Consider the following 19,040-nt stretch of genomic DNA (forward strand, 5'->3'; position numbering starts at 1 on the left):
CTTTCAAAGCATTGCTTTCCATTGATCTAAAGGAAGCTGTGGTAACTGTCTTTTCTAAGATTAAATGCATTGAGTATAAAATTTCGACACATTTCTACAAAACTACACTTGTTCAGGAGAGAACATAAACTTGTAGCTGCAATGCTGGATACATTTACTGGACTTACAGATGAACTCTCCCAATGAATTCCTTATTTTATCTCTAATTAAAAAAAAAAGAATACAGTGTCTATGAAAAGAAAAATACTTTATACTTGGAGGATCTTTCTCTTATAAGCATAATGATGTATTAACATAACTAAGAACTAACAGCATGACTAAATCCTATAAAAAGCATCATATATAATAAGAACTGTACAAAAAAGATCTTCACGACCCAGATAATCACGATGGTGTGATCACTGACCTACAGCCAGACATCCTGGAATGTGAAGTCATGTGGGCCTTAGAAAGCATCACTACAAACAAAGCTAGTGGAGGTGATAGAATTCCAGTTGAGCTATTCCAAATCCTGAAAGATGATGCTGTGAAAGTGCTGCATTCAATATGCCAGCAAATTTGGAAACTCAGCAGTGGCCACAGGACTGGAAAAGGTCAGTTTTCATTCCAATCCCAAAGAAAGGCAATGCCAAAGAATGCTCAAACTACCACACAATTGCACTCATCTCACACGCTAGTAAAGTAATGCTCAAAATTCTCCAAGCCAGGCTTCAGCAATATGTGAACCGTGAACTTCCTGATGTTCAAGGTGGTTTTAGAAAAGGCAAAGGAACCAGAGATCAAATTGCCAACATCCACTGGATCATGGAAAAAGCAAGCGAGTTCCAGAAAAAACATCTATTTCTGCTTTATTGACTATGCCAAAGCCTTTGACTGTGTGGATCACAATAAACTGTAGAAAATTCTGAAAGAGATGGGATACCAGACCACCTGATCTGCCTCCTGAGAAATTTGTATGCAGGTCAGGAAGCAACAGTTAGAACTGGACATGGAACAACAGACTGGTTCCAAATAGGAAAAGGAGTATGTCAAAGCTGTATATTGTCACCCTGTTTATTTAACTAATATGCAGAGTACATCATGAGAAATGCTGCACTGGAAGAAACACAAGCTGGAATCAAGATTGCCGGGAGAAATATCAATAACCTCAGATATGCAGATGACACCACCCTTACGGCAGAAAGTGAAGAGGAACTCAAAAGCCTCTTGATGAAAGTGAAAGAGGAGAGTGAACAAGTTGGCTTAAAGCTCAACATTCAGAAAACGGAGATCATGGCATCAGGTCCCATCACTTCATGGGAAATAGATGGGGAAACAGTGGAAACAGTGTCAGACTTTATTTTTTGGGACTCCAAAAATCACTGCAGATGGTGACTGCAGCCATGAAATTAAAAGATGCTTACCCCTTGGAAGGAAAGTTATGACCAACCTAGATAGCATATTCAAAAGCAGAGACATTACTTTGCCAACAAAGGTTCATCTAGTCAAGGCTATGGTTTTTCCTGTGGTCGTGTATGGATGTGAGAGTTGGACTGTGAAGACGTCTTAGCGCTGAAGAATTGATGCTTTTGAACTGTGGTGTTGGAGAAGACTCTTGAGAGTCCCTTGGACTGAAAGGCGATCCAACCAGTCCATTCTGAAGGAGATCAGCCCTGGGATTTCTTTGGAAGGACTGATGCTAAAGCTGAAACTCCAGTACTTTGGCCACCTCATGCGAAGAGTTGACTCATTGGAAAAGACTCTGATGCTGGGAGGGATTGGGGGCAGAAGAAGGGGACGACAAAGGATGAGATGGCTGGGTGGCATCACTGACTCAATGGATGTGAGTGTCAGTGAACTCTGGGAGTTGGTGATGGACAGGGAGGCCTGGCGTGCTGCAATTCATGGGGTCACAAAGAATTGGACACGACTGAGCAACTGATCTGATCTGATCTGATAATATATTAAATCTGTACCAAAGTTTGTGTATGAATTAGGGTCATCAAATAGAGTAATTGCTTAACTTGGATTTTGTTAATCTCGATTCACCTTCTTATATACAGAGACATAATTTGGAGACTCTGCTTGTAAAGAAAAGGTTGACATAGTCTGTGGAAAATTTATGTTAAAAATACATGAATACATCTTGTTAGACATCATTCTAATTATTTTCCTCTCTGTCCTAATGGCCTTCCCATCACCACAACCTTCCTTACCATAGTTAAGAGTGAGAAAATTAAATTTACAAGATGGTAAGAAACGTACCTTTTAGTTTTTAATAAACTATTTGGAGAAGATGTAATTTCTAATCTTTTAACTTCCCTATCAAGTGACCATTTTTATAGAAGATATAAAATATATTTTCTAAGAAAAGATGTTTCCACTTATTCTTTAAGGAAAACACCACCCATTCTTCAAGGAAAACTCATACCTAGTGCCATCTCCTATATGAAAGTTAAATTGGGTTTGATTTCTTCTCCATTTGAACAGGGTTGCAGTTGGGGTATTTTGAATAGTTCAGTATGTCACTGAACATATTCTTCTGTGGTTCATAATCACAGGTGAGAAAGAATGTCTCTGCTCAGAGTAAACTCACTGAGGAGGAGGTTGGAGATGAGTGTCTTACTCTCTGCAGGTGCGTCAGGTGCCAGCACAGAGTGAGGGCCCAGGAACTGGTCACTGACCTGACTAAGCACACAAAACCCACCAGGCAGTTTAACCACAGGAGACAACAGACATGTGTGAACAGCTCAATTCTGCAATATTCATAAGAGCAAACAGACAGAGCCGCCTTTAAAAAAATCAAACAACAGGGTAGTGTAAATAGCCACTAATCCATGTTCGGTTGTGCTGGGGGTGTTGAGAAGAGCATCAATTTCACTTACTTGCCCATCTACGGGTCCTCTAAAAGAGAGTATTGATAAAGAAAAACAAATAAAAGAGCAAAGCTATCAACATTAGTGTTAAATTTTTTTCCTATTTATGTGAAAAACTCCTTTGGGGTCCAGTCCTGGACAAGAAAGCTAACCTTATGGTACCCCTCCTTCCATCTGCCACAATTCTATTATCACCTCTTACTCAAGCTGAGTGTGCCACCATTAGAGCCTCACTTTGAGTTCTGGACTGAACGCTATGCCTGGAGAGAGGTAGAGGTGAACTCTTTGGTTTACAATATTTATGCTATAAATTCTCCTTTTGATATTGGATGCTTTTCACAAAAGAAGAAAAACAATATACAATGTCCCAAGTTCCTGCAAACAGAAGATAAGTATTTCTTTCCTTTTCTTCTTTTTTGGAGGCGGGGGTCGGGGGTAGGGGGGGTGGGAAGCGGGGGTGTGCTGCCCTACTTACTGGAATCTTAGTTCCCTGACCAGAGATCAAACCTGGGCCCCTGACAGTGAGAGCGCTGAGTCCTAACCACCAGACACTAGGGAATTCTCTAGTAAGAATTTCTTTTAGAAACTTTTGAGTTGCTCTCTATAGGAGTTGCAGGTTATGTCAGAAAAGCAAAAGACTGAATAATCATAGGCAAATGATGCCTGTTATACTGTGAGTGAAAGTTGGAGCTTAAAACCGGAACAGCCAAGAAAGAAAACGGTTCTGTAGATATTTGATCACCATAAAATAAACAGCTGGCTGGGCAGGTCATTCTAAGATCATGTCAGTTTACAGACTGAGTCAGGGTTTCACATGATAATGATAGGCACAGGCAATTTGCAGAGTTCACTGCAGAAATGCACCTATGTTGTGGTGGGCTGAATGTTTACAAATTCTAGATATGGAGAAGAATTCTGAGTGCAGGTCTCATTTAAACATCATCTAAACCAGCGGTCCCCAACCTTTTTGGCATCAGAGACAGATTTCACGGAAAACAATTTTTCCACCGACAGGGGTAGGGTTAGGAAGAGAAAGATGGTGCAGGCAGCAATGCAAGTGATGGGGAGTAATGGGGAGCCACAGATGAAGCTTGCCTGCTGCTTACCTCTTGTTGTGCGGCCTGATTCCTAACAGGCGGTCCACGGCCCAGGGATTAGGGACCCTGATCTAAACTACAAACAAATGACTAAACAACACCGAGATAACATTTTTATTTAAAACTAGTTGGTCCATGGTTATGTTCAGAATGTCCCATTAACTTCAAATGTGTCCACATGGACAGACTTTGAGTCTTAAAACAAGTCTGAATTAACTTACTGCAGCAATACCTGTCTCTTCCAATTGGCACTTCTGATTCACTCTGGGGAAACATGTCAAAACAATTTACAGGCATCCATTCCATTATCAAATGCACATTCATAATGTTCTGCAGATAAGCACTTAACTCTAAGTGGCTTTTCAAGAACTGATTTGACAGCCTCCCTGGATCACAATATAGAAGCTCATTTGGCAGGTAGAAAAAAACTACTTGGACTTCAGAGTGGGATATGTTCTGTTGGTGCAGAGTTGATTCAATGAAATATTTTAAATGATAAACACATACTACTCCAGAGTTTGCTGTCATCCTAGATGGAAAGGGCATTTTTCAAAAATTAAAGCTACTTGCATCAAACTTAAACTCACCTAAAGAACAGGTATGGAATCTCCAATTTAGAGCAAAAGTTATTCCTTAAAAAAATACTGGATGCTTATTCGGCAATTTGAGGTATTGAAAACAACCTGTCAAATTCCATCAGTCATGTTTATAAATTCTATATTGTCAAGTATTCCAGTCTGTGTCTTAAGTGTAAGTAATTCTTGGTGGAGAAATGGCAGTACAGTTATCATTTAGGTAGAGGAAGGAGTGAGAAGCACTGAAAGGAGCAATAACCAGCAACTGTGGACATAAAGGGGTAGGGGATGAAGTGAGGCTATGCAAACATATTTAACCTTAGAAGAAAGTGATCTTAGTCACACATTCTTGTGATCTTATGCTGTCCTTCTCTGACCCACTTCCAATTACCTGTGTTAACTCCTCCAGTGAATATCCATGCTCCAGTTGTCATGGCTGCTTTGATGAGACCTTTTCCAAAGACTTGCTTGAGTTTTGGCTGGAGTTCAAAGTTCTGCAGGCCCCCATGCACTGAGATGAGAAGCTTGGGAAGCTCCAACTGCCATTCCTTGGTCATCAGGTGTAGGAGGAGATCAGGTTTTGTATCGAAAGATACTCGTACATACTAGAAAAAGAATGACCGTTGATTAGGGAGGCAGGGCAGAGTGGCTGTAGCTGCTTGTCTTTACTGATTGCAATGATATGTGTAGTTACTTGAAGAAAATGTCTTGTAAGAGATAAGATTTTTTTTTAAAAGAGCAAATCAATTGCTTTACTGAAGACCTTCATTAGATAAAGAGATTCACCATTTTTAACAGGTTTTTTTGAAATTCTGAATGACTACAGATTTTAAAATTATTTAACTTTCTAAAATGCAGTATAAACACAACTTTCCCCAGGATGACTTCTTTGCTCAAAGGAAATCATATTTATATTTAACCTTAACATTTGTGCAACAGTTCAAATGTTGCTACCATTTTCAGTATAAGTAATCCCTTTATAACAACTGGACCTATATATGACTGTTTCTGTGACCCTATTATTTTGGTAGGTTTAGAAAAATTCTACAGTTCTACATAATGTAACAAGAATGTATAAATATGGTAACAGCTGATTACATTTACTTAAACCTAAATTAACTGCATACCAAATGTTTGCTTTATCTTTCAAAGAAAAGTGACAAAAGTCATGCCAATTATTTTTATAGAATAGTTGAAAATATTAGTGCATAGCAGATATCAAGGTATTTACATATGCAACTAGAAATAAAGTTATTGTAAGTATATATAAATAAAATTCTATAAATACATACAATGACAAATATACATATACACACACACACACACACACACACACATATATATATATATATATATATATATATATATAAAACTAAACATTTAGATGGGCTTCCCACATGGCTTGGGTGGTAAAGAATCTGCCTTCAATACCGGAGACCCGGGTTCTATCCCTGGGTCCAGAACATCTTTTGAGAAGGTAAAGGCTACCCATCCCAGTATCATTGCCTGGAGAATGACATGGACAGAGGAGCCTGGAGGGTCTCAAGGGAGTCCATGGGGTCTCAAAGAGTCAGACATGACTGTTCAACTTCATGTTATACCTTTTTTTAAAATTATATAAATATTCTCATTTAAATCTTTGTTTAATTATATAAAGATTTCATTTCTATCTGGAAACAACTAGAATACCTGGCAAATGCACTGAAAAGCCTTTTGAAATGCATTGCTGAGCTGGCATGAAAAGAGAGAATATTCAGATACCTAAACAAAGTGGAAGCTGGAATCTCAGGAAGTAAGGAATACCAAAGGAAGCTTTGGCCTTGAGGCTTTCTCCTAAACCCTGGAAGACCCTGAACAGCTGTTTTAATAGCTTAATGCAGTATTGGGGGCATAAGGAGAGACCCCACAGCTTTATGTGTGGGGTCTCTCTTTAAATTCTCCTCTGGTTATTTATAAACAAAAGTGGGCCCTCATACAGATTTTGGTCTACATCTGCATTCTTAGTGTGGTCTGAGAAACATCAGAGTATTTAATGTAAATGGAGTAATGGCTCCAGATAACTGGCAGAAGCACATGCAAATTATTTGTGGAGGAATGTATCATCAATCCAGGTCTCAAGTAATTCTCTTGGGAAAATAAGCATTTCATTGTAAAAAATATTACAAATTACATAAGGAGATAAAGCAACATGAATGAGAACCAAAAGACACAATAGGTAGCAGAAAAAGATCCTCAAAGATAGTGAAATGCTCTGACAGAGAATATAAAATGGCTACATTTAATATGTTAAGAACATAAATGAGAAAGCTGAATATATGAATAAAGAAAAAGATGATAAAAAATGATCACATACATTTGAAAAAGAGTAAAAAACAGAACATCTAGAAACTAAAATGCAAAAATTTAAATGAGAAATACAATGGAAAAATGCAACTATAAGATCAGACATTCTAACTATCAGTTCAGTTCAGTTCAGTCACTCAGTCATGTCCGACTCTTTGTGACCCCATGAACTGCAGCACGCCAGGCCTCCCTGTCCATCACCAACTCCAGGAGTCCACCCAACCCCATGTCCATTGAGTTGGTGATGCCATCCAACCATCTCATCCTCTGTCGTCCCCTTCTCCTGCCCTCAATCTTTCCCCGCTGAAATCAGGGTCTTTTCAAATGAGTCAGCTCTTCGCATCAGGTGGCCAAAGTATTGGAGCTTCAGCTTTGACATCAGTCCTGCCAATGAACACCCAGGACTGATCCTATAGATACAGAGAAATAAACCAGATGCAGCCTAGAAAAACTGGAGAATTGGAAACACAGAAGAAAATGTGATAATTTTATAGGAGGTAATCAGAACTCTAGATAGAAATAAAAGAGATAACAGGGAAGAAACAATACTTGAAGAGATATCGGCAGGGAATTTCTCAGAATTACTAATATTCCAATTCTCAGATTCAAGAAGTTCAATGAATCTGAAGCAGGATAACTAAAAAGAAACCCCATCCATACATCAGTCATAGAGAACACCAAAGGGCTGGAGTGGGAGTAGCATTCAAAAGCAGCTAGAAAAGAAATACTGATCACCTAAAGGAAACAGTCACTAGACTGAAGGCTTATTTCCAACAGCAGCAATGGATGCAAGAACAGCATCTTCATTGTGCAAAGAGAAATTATTTGTCAGTGTAGAATTCAACAAAAAGTATCTTTCCAAAATAAGATCATTTTACAGACATTTTCAGACTACTAAAACCACGTATTTACCTCTAGTAGACTTCACTTAAGGAATTTTTAAAATACATGGAGCAGGCAGAAGTTACATGATCCCAGATGGATGATCTGGGATACAAGAAAGAGTAGTAAATAAAGATATTAGCATAAACAGAGTAAATCTTAAAAAGCATTGGTTGTAAAATATAAAATGATAATAGTGTCTAATTTATGGTGGAAAGGGATAGACTAAGTGCTGGATAATATAGAATAAAAATTAGGAAGCAATAATGAGAATTAAAGTATTCTAAAGTCTACATATTGTGAGAGAAAAGTATTAAGTTTGGAATATGTTAAATGTTAATGTTGAAGCTGCATAACAAAAAGAATAGACTTGCATGTAATCATATAAGCATGCTTATAGATGTATAACTACATACAGGTATCCAGGACATGACAATTTATTGTAATATTTTTTGGATCTGGGAGATTCCATTACTATAAAAATCTCAAAAATTATATGTTATTCTTTTGTTAAAGTATATTTTAAGTATATTTAGCTGAAATTGAGGCAAAACATACAAAATAGGAAAGTAGCTTGATAAATTAAGCTGCATCATCAAGAAATACCAAAGAGCTAGAGTTTACCATTTATTGTACATATACTAGAAATACAAAGAAGTATTCGAATTTAACAAGCTGATTTTATATTGATTTGATCTACATAGCAAAAATTAATTCCATAATGGAAAGAGTACAGGTTGGCAATTTTAGCTAAGTACATTATATTAATAGAATTTTATCACTTATATCAACAGAATTTAACTAGAGTTTATAATGTGTGAAATAGGAACCTTGGGGCTGGAGAGAGGGTATCTCAGTGGTAGAAGCAAATAAAAATGTTTCTTAAATAAAAGTTTAAAAAATTATCATTGTTGTATTTGTTATCTCATTGAGTGACTGTTTATAAGAAGGCTACCTATATAATGGACGCTATGTTTTCTGTGCCTATACACTGAATTTATGCTACTTAAGTAGTCATAATTTGGGAGCTTTACTAGATTAAATTTATATAATTTTGACTAATTCTAGAAAGGGATACTTAGTCAAATAAAGTAGAACTGAGATTCAGAAGGCTTCAAAACTATATAAACCAGGAATGTTCTGTATGGGAGATGCTAAAAAACTGCATTTCCGGTTATTCAATAACTTGATATCTCAACATCGCTCTCTTATTCCTTCAAAAAAAAAAAAGGATCCATATTCTTCTAAGGTGAGATATAAATTACACTTCTAAATATAGAAAAACATTTAAGTATAAAGATTCTTCTAAAATTATATGCCCCTTCCAAGCCTAAATAGTTGTTTCAGGCTTGTGATTAGGATTATCGCTTTTTGAACTTCAAGATACCTCACTGAGTGTCCCCACCCTCATGTTTCATTTAGCCATGTCAATAATGTGATATTCTGAGCCACAGGGAGTATCTGGGAACAGACACACCTACATTACTAACTCGATGTGAAGAGAGACTACAGTCACACTAAATTACTACAGAGACTGTGTAATCATTTTCATAGGCTTAACCTAGCTAAATATGCATTCTGGAGTTCAATTATTTACAGTCATTAGTAAGAATAACTCAATTATGTTTTTAGGAATAAGTCTCACTTGGTAAATAATTCACTTTGGAGCTTCTAATGTTATATATACAACTTACCAATAAGGAACCAAATTTACTGATCACATCAACAGTTCACTGGAAAACTACCAATTTAGTGAATATTTTAAAATTCCTTTTGAACTAGATTAATCTTTTTCCTAGTTAGGAAACCAAGAAAAGCTTGTTTATGACCACAAAACACTTGTTACCCAGTTAATAAGTGCTCCAGTGGAGATGAATGAATGACCTTAGATCAACTTCTCCCTAGCTCTCTATCTTACAGAGGAAGAAAGAAAGGCCTGTGTAAGGTCCTTTTGTTCATAAGCTCTCTTTCCATATTTCGCCTGGCTCTCAATTTCTTAACTACTGAGAAAAACACCCTAAATCTACAACCAAATCCCTTGTGTTCCAGGCACATATATGCTGTGTGTGAATTTACACTCCAGGTCTCTCTGACGCCAGGTCCTTACTCTTGACCTCAAAAACATAAATGCCTTTTCTCTCCTTACTTCTCCTTTTCCTTTACCTATAACCAAGCAGTCTGCGAGTTCTAATGCCCCTTTTTTCAAATCGTGCTCTCCAGGCCTTTCCCTCTATTGCTTTAGTTGCTATTTTAAGATAAATGCTCTCGCTAGGGTGTCAGTATGTGTCATGACAGCAGTCCTGACGGCTTTTCTAACCCTGTGTTTTCAATGAGACACCAACAGACGACTCCTATCCCCAGTACTTTTTAATAATACTATTTTTCAATTCAAAGGGTTACATCATATGTGAACTCCCATTCTGCCTGTCGTGATCTCCACAATTTGGCCTTACTCTACTTATTTAGAGGCATTTCCCCCACTCTTTTCTGTATTTGGTTAATTCTATTCCTCAAGTCCTGGAAAACCCAGTTTCTCCCCTTTCATCTACATAAATCATTCTTGTCTTTCAAAGGCTCTTATTGACTTTTCCTTAGAATGCAAGCTCATGTTGACACAGTATAACTCTTAGTCAAACTCAGTATAATATACATAGACATTTTCCCCATTGTTTCTTACATGTGTCAGTTTTATCTCCCCATTTGCAAGCTATCTGAGGGGAGGGATCATGTGTTACCTGACCTATGAGTTTGGATAATCCTTTCTCTCCTGGCTATGATGTAGCTACAATCTCAGAAATAAAAAGGAGTTTGGAAATATCTTAGCAATCATGGGAACTAGAAGTCAACTGTTTCAGTTCTTCTGCCTTATGGATGAGGACACTGAGACCCAGGGAAGTCAAGTGACTTGGACATCAGAATTATTAATAGTTATCTACTAGTTAACCACTCACCCAATTCATTATTAAAGCTACTGTTACAGTGGAAACTCTAGGTTGAGCTGGGCTCCTCAAACTTTAACACTGAAAACTCATCTGGGAGAACCTCAAAAATTCAGGTTCTTATTCAGTAGGTCTGAGGTGGGACTTGAGGTTTTGCATTTTTAACTAGCTCCCAAAAGGGACCACATGAGTAGAAAGGATTACAACTTTTTCCCAGACCAAAGATTCTAAGTGGTGTGTCTTGTGTTTCTCAGTGGGCCAAAGGCAAGAAAGAACACTTTAGTATTTTACATAAAAATCAAAGAGAAGAATGGAGGAAAAACTGGAAAATTACTCAGGCCATAATAGGAAAGTGCAGTCATTAATAAGCTACTCAATTCCAACTACCTGATTCTTTTTCATCAGGACTAATTCTTATACAATGGAATCCATGATTAACTATATTATTTATGTTATCTATTAGCCCACCCCTGATTATCTAGAAGCTGATAAATAACACAAATATTAGGTGTCCCTGTCCCTTTATTGTTGGCCATTATTTTAGATTTATTTTGTCCTTCTCTTGGAGAATAAAAGAGCTTTTAAAATGGAAGTATTTAAATGAATCAATCTATTACCTTTTGTCATGTTTTTGTTTAGCAGCTCAAGGAAACAGTTTAGGGATACGAGGGTAATTAAAACTAAGGGATAAAAGGATATTTTATGATTACGTGGAGATTTCAATTTTTAAATTATATTCTTATACCCATAAAAATCATGTTATTCAGTAACCTCTCCTGGAACTATATTAATAATATAACAGTTAATTCTTGTGCCAAAATCAGCAGCTTCAGGTTCATAAATGGTTGTACCCAGAGCAATTAATTCATTCCTGCTAAATGGTCATTGTGATTAGAAATTAGGAGCTATTTTGGTCATCAAGGTAAGTAATTTTGCCTGTCCACTTGTGAAGTCATTAATTGCTTAAGGGGTCACCTTACAAATAACCAGAAATCTTCCTAACATGTATACTAAATTCTGTGACCTGGGCAGTACTCTGATGCAGTGATGCTTGCTCCCATTTACAGGTTTCCCTGGAGGAAGGCATGGCAACCCACTCCAATATTCTTGTCTGGAGAATCCCTATGGACAGAAGAGCCCGGGGGCTACAGTCCATGTGCCCCATGGACTGTGGGTTGTGCCCACAGTCCACAGTCAGACACAACTGAGCGACTAAGCACAATCATGTGCAGCAACACACTCAAGCATCAGATACCGGCACTGTAAGTCATCTGATCAGATTGAGACCCTCTCTTGTGAAATGAGGGTAATCCTGAACACCACACAGAACACTAAAGAGAAAATTGTGGGAAAGACCTGGAAGGAAAACCAACACATGGAAATTAGACTACAGGCACTCACAAATGACTTTTGCACCACACGACCTACATAACTTGCCTTTAATGTACCTTTAATGTACCTTTCAAAGTAGACCTTTGTGAGTTATCTGGGGAATGACTGGTACAAGTTATAAAAAGTACCTATCCAGAGGGAAACTTCTACCTATGTCTGTGGCCACCAATCTTATCCTTCTCCTTCATGCCTTTAGTTCCCTAATTTTAATTTCTAGAAATAAATTGAGCTCAAATGAGTTATCCACACCTGTACTAACATCATTAGTGTCCCCGCCTGACAGGAGACAGCCTGTGTGATGAGCTAATGAAATTAAGAAGAATATCTAAAGAAAGCACTATGTAAAACAGAAGTTAGTTCTGTTTGAAATTGTACTATGTGATCTATTCCTAGGTGCTTTGGAGGCCAATGCATACAAGCATGATTTTCACAAGAACACTTTGAATTCCAAACCACAAACTTACAAATGAAATTTTGTAAGTAAGTCTATAATAGCAAATTAGAGTTTTTGTTTTGTTTGAGTGGCAGAGGGCTTTGGTAACTAAAAATTTTGAGTTTTTGCTTTTTCCAGTTGTTAAGTTTTTTTGCTTGTTTGTTTAGCAGGTGATTTCACTGCAGTTTTTCCTAAAGCCACTCTAACCTGCTCCATCACTAGAAACGATAACTATTCACTTGTCAAAGCAGAACTCAACTTTACTACGGCCTCACTGCATTAAACTGGGAGGGAAATCACAGAAGTGCCACAGATCAGATAGCATTCTTCTCTTCAAAACACCCAAGGTGGTGAAGGCTGAGTGGAGAAGCAGCCATCACTACTTAGAATAGACTGGGGCTGTTTAATTAGAAATAATAATAATGTTTCTTTAGAATTCTGAACTTGACCCATTGTGGAGTAATTTGTCTCTGGTTTTATTCTTTTTTTTTAAATTTTATTTTATTTTTAAACTTTACATAACTGTATTAGTTTTGCCAAATATCAAAATGAATCCGCCACAGGTATACATGTGTCTCTGGTTTTAAACTAAATTTTTACTCACATCGTTTTGCCCAGCTTTTAAATGAAAAGGTAAAATAACTACAGGACAATAAATCTGGTTACACTTTAGGAAATGGTAAATGGCAAATCTTTCTAACCCTCACTGAGAGACCATCTTCAGTTCTGAGAAATAATCAATTGGTATATTTCAGTAGTACTTTCTCTGAGTAATGGAACTACTACAGCTAAACCTATTTTAATAGTATTTTTAATGCCTTTCTTCTGAGCATGTAGTGGGAAATTTGCCCCATTTTCCTTCTATTGAGAACCGTGACAAGCATCTTTTCATTTTCTAATTCTCTGTAGCCCCATTTAAATGAGTAGTTTTAATTAAAGTTGTGGCCAAGGAGAATATGTTGCATCAGACTCCTGAGACAATTTTGCTGATATCAGCTTTCCAAGTTCATGGAGCCTTTGGTTTTTCACCAAGTATTTAATGCTTACAGTAGTTTAATGTGCGAGCTGAACCACTAGAAAGAAAGATCCCTAGAAAGAAAATATTTGGAATGCAAATGTAAGGTGTCTCTGTTACACTGTTTTTGTTTGATTGACTCACAAAATATTGGGAGTGAAAATGCCATTGTAATTTATCCTATATTGCTTTTAGGATTCTTCAATATTAGATAACAGGTGCTCCGGGTGATTGATGCTGATAAGCCAAAACTAAAGGTTTAGAAATAATATAAAACTTCACTGAGCATATGACCTAGTTGCAGGGGGGTACTCTGCGAATTTTCTGCCAGAATTGCTTTCGTGTAAAATTTCCTAGAGCAAGATGGGTTTCTTGAGGAAGGTTAGTTCTTTCTTCTCTATAGGTCTGTGATTAAGATCAGAAGTTTAAATGATACATTCTAGCTTTATTCCCAGTTTCTGAAAGGTTTTTCAAAGGTACTGCCAATAATCTCAATAGTCTAGAAATTTCAAGGTGGAAAATGGAAAGCAACAGAGCAATTACAAAACCCCTCAAAAATGACACCATGCTATACAAAGCTGCTTAGTTAGCTATAGTCCAGTGATGAGGCATTTTGTTTTGTACTGGGATTTATTTAATATATTTTGTGCATGTCAGTCGATGATTCTCATTTCAAATCTCCATAATGCAAAGAAAGACAATTTTAAGACAAGAAGATTTAATCCTAAAGCATTTTAAGAGTATAAGGTTGTAGATGTCATGCTGCGGACAGCATGCCCTTCCCCGGACACACAGCGAGTATTGTATCTCCTCAATCTCACCTATCCCCTCTCACACCCTCACCTTAATGCTCAGAATAGAAAGACTGCATCCTGGCTGACTCAATACTTAGAGCTCTAAGTGTGAAATGAGGCATAGCAATAATTCTCTAAATTATATGAAAACTGTAATAAGGGGCTCAACTTGATCTAATAAGCAAAGTGAATATCAAGGGAAAACCTGAAGAGAATTATGTAGGTGACTTGAGAAGTTTAAATACAAGTCCTTAATTAGGTTATACTTACCTGGGCCATAAGTCAGCTCAGCATTAATTGGAAGAGATGATTAGTAAGCAAATAAGATTCTAATTAAGTCCAGCACTGCTTCCCTCTCTAAATAATTTAACAGCCTCAGCCCCAGATATGAAGAGTCTTTGAGAAAGGACCCAACGTCTGCTGTCAGACCATCTTATTATTGCTAAGTCAGTTTTAAAAAGTTGCCTGGAACCTAGTCTAGTAAGAAAATGCCTAAACCAGGGCTTCAGTATCTTAGAACCTTCTTTTGTCCCCAAGTTCTGATTTTATGAGGCATCTGAATGAACTGCTAGGTCATTTAATCCCCAGGAATGGATGTTAGGGGCATGCAGTTTGGTAGGATGTAGCTTCGTGTAGAGAAGAGAGGAATGCAACTCCTTCACTCACCATCAGCTTTGCACAAGACTTCTTTCTGTGCCACAGTTTCTCTCTCCATAAAGTAAGAGAGATACTGGTTTCACTGCTGTTTCACTGGGGTTTGTCAAGCCTGAGAATTAGGGACAGAACACCAAAAGTACTGGGAAGGTCTTAGATAATAGTTCCATTAACCTAGGATATAATTTTATGAAGAACTCTTTGTGCTCACAGATTTTGAGTTCAGTTAACCTCAACAAATACTAGTGATCTTATAATTCTACTAAAAAGTTTTCAAAACCCTTAGAAAGGAACTGGCTTCCCTTTTGGCTCAGGTGGTCAAGAATCCACCTGCAATGCAGGAGACCTGGGTTTGATCCCTGGATTGGGAAGATCCCCTGCAGAAGAGAAGGGCTAGCCACTCCAGTATTCTTGCCTGGAGAATTCCATGGACTGTATAGTCCATGAGGTCTCAAAGACTTGGACATGACTGAGAGACTTTCACTTCATTTCTTCGCAGCAAGGAACTAGTAACATATAGTAACTAGCTTCTTTTCAAAACATCTACTATAGTCTGTACCAGGCATACAAGACAGAGAAGAAAAAGATTTGACAAAGAGTCCTAAGGATCTTTAGTTCAAAAACTAGCTTTGTCAAATAACTGGGTGACTCTCAGAAAATAATTTAACTTCTTTGGGCTCAAGTTGCCTATCTGTAAAATAGGTAAAGAGATTGGTATCATTTAGTATTTTTAAGGTTGGCTGAACAGTAGAATAACTGAGCTAACTTTTAAAACACTTTGGATGTCCAGGTTCTTCCCCAGACCTCTGGGAATGATTCTGGGCATGGGCATTGGTAGTGGCCCCACAGGTTATTCTGAGCCTCCAAGTAGAGAACCACTGCATTGATCTCTCATTGTCTTTGGTGATCAAAGTTCTGTGACATCATGGTGTGCTGTCTATGTAGTGACACAGATACAAATGTGAGATGTGGTTTTCACATAGCCCACCACATTTTAATAATGAGTCCCTTTACTTCAACTGAATCTTCCACCAAACTATGGCACATTCTGCCTCATGCTGTGTCCAGACCACATTGGCATTTTGACCCAAGTGCGTCAATTTGGGTTGTCTTGAGGGGAAAAGTTAACGTTATATCTTATTTATTTTTTTTTTAATTAATGAAGGTCAAAGTTAACCTGCCCTCTAGAATTTTTTGACCACTTTGTTAAGAATCATTTCAACTTTCAAACGTTCTTGTTAGGAGAAGGGGACCAGAGACATATTAAGTTAGTTGGCCTGTTTCACTTCAATCTTGGTGAATAATTTAACCATGCCTCCCCCATCTAAGGATTGGCACTCTTAGACAGTAGGTGCTGATTTTTCCCTTTGACAAACTGCATGTCAGTTTGCTGGAGAGAACAAGTGGTAAAGAAGGCACATGCCTGTGTGCTCAGTCACTCAGTCATTCTGACTCTTTGGGACCCCATGGACTATAGCCCGCCAGGCTCCTCTGTCCATGGGGTTTCCCAGGCAAGAATATTGGAGTGGATTGCCATTCCCTTCTCCAGGGGATCTTCTAGACCCAGGGATTAAACTTGTGTCTCCTGCATTTCCTGCATTCGTAGGCAGATTCTTTACCATTGAGCCACCTGGGAAGCCCATTAAAGATGGCACAGGGTGGCAAAAAATGACTGTCCTGCCTGATAAAACAGGTCATCTGTCCTGTGGATAACTCCACCCGTTTTTCCAGACAGGAGAATCAGAATAATTCAAGGTAAGGGCAAGGGCAAGGGCAAGGTGCGGCATGTGGTCTGTAGTATTTCAGGGCAAGGTAAAGACGTAGCTATCCCTGCCTCGGCTGGCAGTACTTTGGTGGGTTTTGTGAACAACTTCATGGGAAGTCTCACCCCCACTGGATACTGAGCACTTCCCAGGGAGGAAATGGTAATCCATTGTTGGTTTGCCTAATCCACTGAGGTTTGGGGCTGTCAGTCATGGGGAAGGAGTACTGATTTCCTTATCCCTGCTGAATACCTTCACTTTCATTTTATACTGGATCCCACAAATCACGTAGCTGACCTTGCCTAACCCGACTGCCAAGATACAACTCTGAGTTTGATAGAACTATGTGAGGCCATGGGAAGAACTGTCAAAGTTCAATGTCCTTATGTGTTCACTCTCCTGGAAAAGAGTGAAAGATCTAGCTGCCTCTTAAAGTTTTTCCTCTATTCTTAAGTATCACATTATACACATATCATATATTAGCTGTGGGACATGGGGCAAATTATTTACATTTCTGTACTTTAAAATGTTATTTTGTCATATAGGAAAAATAATACTAATGTCATAAACATGAAATATATAAATAAATATAAATACTTGGCAGAGCACTGGGCACAAGGTAGATGTTTAATCAATTTTAGTTGAATAACAAATTCATTATTTTTTATACACCCTGAAAATCATTGCAAAAGTATTTTGATTAATACTTTGAAGGATACACGTTACAGTAAATATATTTGGAGTATCAATCTCCAGGTTCTTAGAAATTTTAAATTCACTAAAAACTCTTCAGTAGGGGAAAATTTTTAGGTAGAAGAAAAACTGTATGATGAGAAGGAATCCTTATTGCCAAATTTAGACTTAAATTGAAGAAAGTAGGGAAAATCACTAGATCATTTAGGTATGACCCTAACCTTACAATTCTACAGTGGAAGTGACAAATAGATTCAAGGGATTAGATCTGATTGACAGAGTGCCTGAAGAACTATGGATGGCAGTGCGTGACATTGTACAGGAGGCAGTGATCAAGACCATCCCCAAGAAAAAGAAATGCAAAAAGACAAAATGGATGTCTGAGGAGGCCTTTCAAATAACTGAGAAAAGAAGAGAAGAGAAAGGCAAAGGAGAAAAGCAAAGATATACACATTTGAATGCAGAGTTCCAAAGAATAGCAAGGAGAGATAAGAAATCCTTCCTCAGTCATCAGTGCAAAGAAACAGATGAAAACAATAGAATGGGAAAAACTAGAGATCTCTTTAAGAAAATTAGAGATACCAAGGGAACATTTCATGCAAAGATGGGCTCAACAAAGGACAGGAATAGTATGGACCTAACAGAAGCAGAAGGTATTAAGAAGGGGTGGCAAGAATACACAGAAGAACTGTGCAAAAAAGATCTTCATGACCCAGATAATCATGATGCTGTGATCAGTCACCTAGAGCCAGACATCCTGGAATGTGAAGTCAAGTGGGCCTTAGGAAGCATCACTATGAACAAAGCTAGTGGAAGTGATGGAATTTCAGCTGAGTTATTTAAAATCCTAAAAGATGATGCTGTGAACATGCTGCACTCAATATGTAAGCAAATTTGGAAAACTCAGCAGTGGCCACAGGACTGGAAAAGGTCAGTTTTCATTCCAATCCCAAAGAAAGGCAATGCCAAAGAATCCTCAAACTACTGCACAATTGCACTCATCTTACATGCTAGCAAAGTAATGCTCAAAATTCTCCAAGCCAGGCTTCAACGGTACATGAACCATGAACTTCCAGATGTTCAAGCTGGATTTAGAAAAGGCAGAGGAACAGGAGTTCAAATTGTCAACATCCACTGGATCATCGAAAAAGTGAGAGAGTTCCAGAAAAACATCTATTTCTGCTTTATTGACTATGCCAAAGCCTTTGACTGTGTGGACCACAACAAACTGTGGAAAATTCTGAAAGAGATGGGAATACCAAACCACCTGACCTTCTTCCTGAGAAATCTGTATGCAGGTCAGGAAGCAACAGTTAGAACTGGACATGGAACAACAGACTGGTTCCAAATCGGGAAAGGAGTACGTCAAGGCTGTACATTGTTACCCTGCTGTTTTAACTTATATGCAGAGTCCATCATGAGAAACGCTGGGCTGGAAGAACCACAAGCTGGAATCAGGATTGCCAGGAAAAATACCAATAACCTCAGATATGCAGATGATCCCACCCTTATGGCAGAAAGTGAAGAAGAACTAAAGAGCCTCTTGATGAAAGTGAAAGAGGAGAGTGGAAAAGTTGGCTTAAAGCTCAACATTCAGAAAACTAA

The 19,040-nt window shown here is 38.0% G+C and overlaps 1 protein-coding gene across 1 annotated transcript in view; it reads right to left on the reverse strand.

Annotated features, from left to right (window-relative positions):
* The window catches only part of TRPM3 (transient receptor potential cation channel subfamily M member 3), a gene marked incomplete in the record, with an annotated part of 593,048 nt that overhangs the window by 253,255 nt on the left and 320,753 nt on the right, over window positions 1-19,040 (reverse strand). The window contains 1 exon segment of the mRNA XM_045165065.1: window positions 4,919-5,132. Within this exon segment, the coding sequence (XP_045021000.1) occupies window positions 4,919-5,132 (214 nt within the window).

Source organism: Bubalus bubalis, chromosome 3 (genome assembly GCF_019923935.1).
Source record: "Bubalus bubalis isolate 160015118507 breed Murrah chromosome 3, NDDB_SH_1, whole genome shotgun sequence".
Lineage (NCBI taxonomy): Eukaryota > Metazoa > Chordata > Mammalia > Artiodactyla > Bovidae > Bubalus > Bubalus bubalis.